A 7,601-nucleotide genomic window follows, 5' to 3' on the forward strand; every position below is an offset into this window, starting at 1 on the left:
AGGGAAGGGAAATGATTTTTGGAGCCATATTTTTCCTTCCAAAATTTCTTCCAAAGTTGGACGGATTTGAGAAGAAAGTGAGAGAAATGAAAATTTTAAGTTTTATTTTCTTTTTCCTCCTTTGAACTCGGGAACTCGGAACACGGAATAATGAATATTTTCCTCCACTTCCCTTTTAACAAAATTTTCATGCCCTTTCTTTTAATGAATTTACGAAGGAAAAAAAAAACTCGGGTAACAGGCGTAAAAGTATAGTTCCTTCCGATCAAAATGTAGAGTTAGAGATTTAATTCGGCATAAAACATTATTTACTTGATCAATGCTAGCAATGAAACCCTAACACAGATCCACTTCTTACTTCAATGGCTACTCCACAATTAATCCCACTTTCAACTCTATGCGTAAATATCTTCAAGACCCTAACCCTGCCAACCAATTTCATCCTCGTCTCGATCTCCATTGTTGGTCCAACAACTCCAAACTCCATTCCACCATCACCTCCAATTGCTGTCACCGTCGACGGCGACGGTCTCTCCGGAAGCGGAAAAGACTGTACAGAGAACTTCGCCGACATGTGCTGTGTATGGCCTCCGTCGATTTTTCCTGCAGGGATGAAAACAAAACCGAGAGGTGCATTGCCGTTGGAGTAGGCGAGCTGAAGCGAACTGTCATAGTGAGTGAAAGCTTCACGGTTAGGGTTGGTGACGGAGACGAATTGGAAGAATGTGAAGTTAACGGTGGCGTTTGAGATGGCGAAGGTGGGGAACTGGACGGCGTCGACGGCGATCTTGGGAGTCTTTGGTTTGAAGATGAGAAAGTAGACGATGAGTAGAGCAGTGCCGATGAAGATCAAGAACAGCGTGGCTACGAAACATGAAGCTAGAGTGGTGTTCTTGTTTGGTTTGGATCTGTAATGGTTGTGAGGCTCGTACATGCCTTCCATCTTATCTATTTCCAGAGAGAGCTCAACAGTAAAATGACAATGGAAGCGAAAAGCTGTAAAAACATAGCCTCACTTGAATTAAAAAGATTCCCCCTATTTATCCCCAAACTTGAAGTGAGGTTGATATTATATATAATTAAAATAATAATCAGTGTTCTCTGTTACCACCGTTTCAGACATTATGTAACATGTATTAGTTCATGAATCATGATAGAGGACAAACAATAGTACATGGTCAATAAAGGTGCAGATAAAGGGACAAGACAACCAATGTGGGTATTGTACAAATACACAAACAGTGGAAACGTATATTACAAATAAAGCATATAGCAAAAACTAGCAAATGCAGAACAAGAGTAAAATAGTGAAAACAGGCAGTAATAAACAACGAAAAAGAGCAAGGGGGAGTACGATAGAGACATTTAAGACAAACCAAACAAAATCTATTTAATGAAAGAAAACAACATGACAACCAAAGGGCTTCTAGCCTAGTGGTATCCGATGTTGACCTCCCTCCTTGAGGTTGAGGGTTCAAGTCCCACTGTGGATATAAGTGGAATAATTTAGGAGTAGTTTAGTTTAATATTGTATTTGTGGTGTTCATGTGTGGCCACACACGTGTATGTCATTGGTTGTATACATAGGCTTTGAGGTATACATTTGTTAAGAAAATATGGTTACCTCATCTTCATTGGGTATACATATATCCACCAAACAAGAAACAAATAGACATAACTTCATTGGGTATACATATATCCACCAAACAAGAAACAAATAGACATAACAAGAGGGCAAAGCCTATGCCTAAGCATGCCAAACCTCATCATGTCACCACCACAAAGGAGGGGCGATGTGTACAATGTCCCCTCTGCCATGTCACCACCACGTCATGTACACATGTATACCCACAAGCCTTCCAACCTAATAACAAGCTTTCATTTATAAACATAATCAAAGTCCATTAAATCTCATATAAGTTGAAATAAGTTTAAAAAAAAAATTATTTATTTTAAAAGTAAGAGTGATTTTAACTAAAACAATGAAAACTTTGAAAAAATCATGATACAAAATTACATTGTATCATCTAACAAAACAATCAAATTCTTTTCATTCATATGGAACGTACCATGATTCCTTCGTACCAAACACCACCTTACATTCGTTATTTCTAAACATTCATAATCTTGAGAATAGATTGTGTTACCTAAAATCAAATCTTCATTAAATTCTTCTTATACCATCATACAATTAACACCAATAAAATGAAAATATGAGAGAGTCATAACAGAAAACAGAACATTTAAACACTACAAAGGTCCACCAGATTATGAAGTAAAAACACTTGACAAATCCACTCTCATACATGCATATGTACCACACCACATGCACAGAGTACTTACTTACTACACAACACCAACACCAACACCAACATATTTACTTAACACTTCACCACCATCTACACACCCACCATCAGACCCAAACGACGATCCATAATCTCAGAAACAGTCTCCATGAATGCAGCTTCACTTGATTCAGGAAGAACACAATCATCTGCTTCTTCAACAATCTCCTCAATCACAGATTTCTTATTCAGATTCTCCCTACACATTATGTTCCCAATTGCAAAAGGAGTCAAACCTCTCTCAACACCTTTCTTCAAAAGCATGGTGGAAATCCTAAGTGTTTGAGCACATTCTAATGGTAAATTCCATCCGTAAAAGTTAAGCAAAGCAATATCTTCTTCAGCATCTAACGAGTTTATGTAGTCAATAGTTTCACAACTGAATGGCTTGCGAGCTTGTGGCCAGTATAGCCAATCAAACGTGCAATCTTCAAACTGTAAATTGTAAATCAAGTCAACTATTTATATATAAAAATATATATATATATATTAAAAAAAAAATATGATCAAACGCTTACACTGTGAGGCAAACAGTAACCATGATCGATTGGAATCAAAACAAACTGTCCATCTTCTCCTTTAGTCACCAGAATATTCCCAGCATGTCTATCAGCATTAGCCATCCTGATATCCAACACTGAGATCTTATGAACCTCTTCAACAGGAAAAGCACCGGGACCCATATCCTCACAGCTTCCAGAATTTTCCATGAACATCTGTAAAGACCCAATCTTCTCCTTCACACCATCTGGATGATTAAACCCTGCGTGCATACATCTAGCTAATAAAGTCGATGGGACGCCGGAAAATCCTTTGTGTTCGCCGGAAAAAGATCTCCGGCCACTTTTTGGGTGGTCTAAAAGATAGGCGGCAACCTCACGTAATGCACCTTCACCAACTGTAGTCCCTTTTTTTAACCCTTCACCATTGACAGATAAAGGTAGTCCTCTAGGGTTATTTACAGCCATAGGCTCCTCATCAATCGGTTTGAATACAGATATGTATTTAGTCCCTGATTGATCCATCATGAAGTAAGCACCACCTGTACCTTCGCTTGACCTTTTTGGGTAATTTCCTTTTTCTAAACCTTGATAAGTAGAGTTGACTAAGTCAAAAACAACACAAGGGAGTTCAGCTTTTGGGTTAACGATCACTGGATCCAACCAAAACTCTCTATTCTCTCTAGGAACTATGTCAGCACCACTGTTATGTTGTATGTTAGAAGAATCAAACTCTCTTGAATCATTCACCTGTGGTGCATCGATGGCCAGCTCAAAATTCTTCTCTCTAGGTGTGACTCGAATCTTTGCAACCTTTTTTACAAACAAATGAATCACACCATCGTTGTTATGCTTGCTGATGTCATGTATAAGTCTCTCATCTTCAAGCTGTTCGCCCTCACACATGATGTCTTCTTCATTGATATCGATTAATCCTTTCTTTTTCTTAGCAAGTTGTTTTTTCACAAAACCAACATCACGGTTTCTATCAACATGCAATGTGAAATCTTTACCTGAAGAAGTTTTGACATTGATTGTTTGAAGATCTGAAAGCTTGACAACTAAATGGATCACGTTTCCATCTGAAACGCCATAGTCTTTGACTGAAGAATCGGGTCTTGCTAACTCTCTGCCACCACAAACTAGCTTCTGATTCTTTACAACGAAGCCTCTGTAGCTTTGAATTCGAAGTTTCACAGACTGGATTGAATCTGACCCCAAAACCCTAATTGGAACGACTGAACCAGACATAGCCAAATGAACAACGATGGGGTCTTCGCTACATAAAGGCCTCGGCGGGAGAATCAGTGTATCGGAAAGTGGGTTGATTGCTAAAACGCCGGATGACGACATTATGTGTCTAAATGAACTAACTTTTTACAAGCCCTAAAAATGTTTGAGAAACTCAAACACTAGAAACAGAAAAAACAACAAGACGTGAAAACTATAAAGGGATCATCCTGATTGCATCCATGATCGATTCAATTACGAATTACGATCGTCAAACTATACAAACCCTAGAAACGTAAACGCTCTCGAATCAAATTAAACCCAAGGAAATCGATTTGGGAAAATCGAAATCCAGGTTTTATTTAACCAACCGAGAATTAACAAATCGAAAACGAGAATTTACACAAGTGGTAGAAATAATAATGAACAAGACAGGATGATTATTACCAACTGGATCAAACGGGAACCAAAATGAAAGCGCTACGTGGAGGAGACCATACAACCGATCGATTTTTGGGGGAAATTGAGTTTTGACGGGTGATTTTTCGGGGGGTTTAGGGTTCAAATTCAGCGAGAAGCGTTTATCGACCGAGGTTTGTGACGATGACGAAGGGAATGGAAGGGAAGAGATTGTTGAAAGTTGAACGTAGACAAATCAGAAAAGTGTTATACGCGCTTTGAACGTTGAAATGAGTTACTGACTTTTTGAGCAAGACATAGATTAGACCGACAGCCATGATTATGAAGTTTTGAAATCTAGCAATTATCATCCACGTACTTTCTTCTTCAGTAATTTCCGGTCCTCCACTTCATCTTATTCACTAATTTCATTTTGGGTCTAAAGTTTAATCGTAATCACTCATCTACGTGAGTTTTTATACAATGGTTTTACGGATTTTAATCCTAATCATTCGTTTTACGTGCGGTTTTTAGTGATTACTAGTGACAATCAATAGGAATCACTAGTAACATTTTTATTTTTATTTTTATTTTTCCTAATCACCTATTAAAAATTTTCACTATTTTCATTATGATTGTAGTCATTTCGTCGGATATATATACATATAGATTACATAAATGAAGAAATACGTGGATTCGTTTAACAAATAGTCGTGTTGGTATTGTCTAATCAATAGGTTTCGTTTTTATAAAGAGTTATTCATTTGAACGGTCTTTATTTTTTTATTTGGTTTTGGCTTTATCCCCGAATCAAGTTTTAATGATCATTTTGTCCGTAGTAACTTTTTCTACATATCAACCACGAACATTTTAAAGTTTTGTTGAAGCATTTCAATTTGTATACCTTTCTTCATAAAACCAAACTAATCAAAAGTAGTGTTTGACATGAAAAAATTAGGTGTGTGAGGGTGAGCAAGAGATATATGTAAAAGGAATGGTTGTTGGATATGGTTTTGTCCTTAAATGTCAAAGTTCGCCAACAAGTTTATTTAGAATACGACCAAACAAAACAATTATACCAGACTATTTACAAAATGTTTGGATAAAAAAACGCATTTAATATGTAAATTTATGAATGTAGTACATATAAGTCTGAACTTTTTATCTGGTATTAGTTACTACAAATAAGCACATCAGGATGCTTTAATCATTTGAAATTAAACAAAACAAAAATTGGTATGATAATGATAGCATACAACCCATTCTTATTGTTAAGTGGAGTGGGTCCAAACTTTTAATCATACACAAACCATTGATAGTGGGTCCAAACTTTTGATATAACCGTTTCAGCTTAATTAAAAATGAGTTTTACAAGAGCCAGTTTGGAATCATACTTATAAAAGATCCAAGCGAACCTCCTTATTATTATTATTATTATTATTATTATTATATATATATATATATATATATATATATATATATATATATATATATATATATATATATATATATATATTAAATCTAAAGGAAGTTAGCAATAGTAACTTTTATGTCTTTAGGTTTTTGCCACAAATGTTTAGTGAATTTGACACTTTTAGTCCTTAAAGTGAAAACTTTTACAATTTTGTGTTTTGATTAAGTTTTTGTGCTTTTAGGGTTTTGCCACAAATCTTTAGTAACTTTGACACTTTTCATCCTTGCAGTGAAAAGTTTTATATTTTGGTGTTTTTGCCACAAATCTTTAATGAAATTGACATTTTTCGTCCTTATAGTCAAAACTTTTACATTTTGACATAAAAAACACAAAAAACCTCCTTTACAATTTTGCCACCATATTTTCTCAACTTTGGCAACTTTCACATTATTGCCACAACATTTTTGGATTTTCTCCATCAGTGTCCCTTCTTTTGGTTGTCGTACACTTTGGACATCTGATTTTAGGAGTTGTCGACTTTCTCTCCTATTTGCGGTGAGTTACACTTTCAGCACGTATTTTTTAAAGTTTGCCGATTTTCCCCATATTATCCCAAAAGCGGCGTAGCCGCGAGTTCTTTGCTAGTTATTATTATTTTCCTGTATATGAATCTTGCACGAATGTACATTTAACTTTTCAAGTAAGTATCGACTTCGGTGGTGTTTGCATAAAACTTATATGACAATTTATGGGTATGATTTGGTAGTGTATTTTTAATAGCTTTTAATTTTTACATCTGAAGAAAAAATTTGAATTAAAGGAAAAAGTTTTAATATTCAAATTCAAAGCTACATAAAGCTTTGGGGCAATGACTTGAAAAGGTAACGAACTTTCGATTTTGTTCACATTTAGTCACTAAACTTTTTTTCATTATCTATTTGTCACTGATGTCACACCCCGATCCTTGTCGGAATCGATCGAGGCGTGATATATTGTTCAAAGTCTCATGACAACTATGTTATAATATGATTAGATTCAATTAAGTACTAAGTATGCAAATAAGATCCACAACATACAAATACAAATCCAAATATGAACAACATTTATTACATCAAATTTAAATAGTCTTGTGGATTTCTAAGGCACAACCTATTTTTCATCAACTTCATTCTTCAAATCTGCATCATGGGTAAAAACAGGTCAACTACGAGAGTTGGTGAGTAATCTAATTTTAGTAGAGAAAATTGTGAAGTTGAAACCTTTATAATTGGAAATTTGTTTTCTTTTAAAGTCGGCAAACAATTGTATTTGAGATAACGGTTTATAAATCAAAAATTAATTAACAAATGATAACAACAACAATAAGTCCTCACCCTATATATACATATGTATATATATAAATATATATATAGGATGGAGCATCTAATCATCATACACACTCAACCACGTGCGATCAATCACCTTAGCGTCCCAAGGCGGGGTGGTCAACCCAATAGCGCTATTATTGTTCATAACGTACCTCAAGAATACGGGCATAGTCATGGAGATTAGACTAAAAATGATAATGCACTACAAGTACATGTAGCGTAAACAAACAATAGTTATACAATTAATGATTCACGTATAAATGTCCCAACAATGTCTCAATTATGATAAAACAATAAAATGAAGTTGGAACATATTAGAACCACATGATACACCCCAAAAGTATTG

At 35.3% G+C, this 7,601-nt stretch overlaps 2 protein-coding genes across 2 annotated transcripts; both read right to left on the reverse strand.

Moving 5' to 3' along the window:
- Positions 1 to 244: 244 nt before the first annotated feature.
- On the reverse strand, positions 245 to 1,084 carry LOC145167884 (uncharacterized). The gene has a single exon (XM_079087151.1). It carries the CDS (start codon positions 941 to 943, stop codon positions 323 to 325), a length of 621 nt encoding a protein of 206 aa, XP_078943277.1. The 5' UTR covers positions 944 to 1,084; the 3' UTR covers positions 245 to 322.
- Positions 1,085 to 2,138: 1,054 nt separating this feature from the next.
- Positions 2,139 to 4,775, reverse strand: LOC145167885 (phosphoinositide 4-kinase gamma 4). Its single transcript, XM_079087152.1, has 2 exons — positions 2,864 to 4,775; positions 2,139 to 2,780 (listed from the first exon to the last, which is right to left on the reverse strand). The coding sequence occupies exons 1-2, from the start codon at positions 4,196 to 4,198 to the stop codon at positions 2,400 to 2,402; spliced, it is 1,716 nt and encodes a 571-aa protein (XP_078943278.1). The 5' UTR covers positions 4,199 to 4,775; the 3' UTR covers positions 2,139 to 2,399.
- Between the last annotated feature and the right edge of the window lie 2,826 nt (positions 4,776 to 7,601).

Source organism: Lactuca virosa, chromosome 3, assembly GCF_052849685.1.
Source record: "Lactuca virosa cultivar CGN04683 chromosome 3, Lactuca_virosa_CGN04683_v6, whole genome shotgun sequence".
Lineage (NCBI taxonomy): Eukaryota > Viridiplantae > Streptophyta > Magnoliopsida > Asterales > Asteraceae > Lactuca > Lactuca virosa.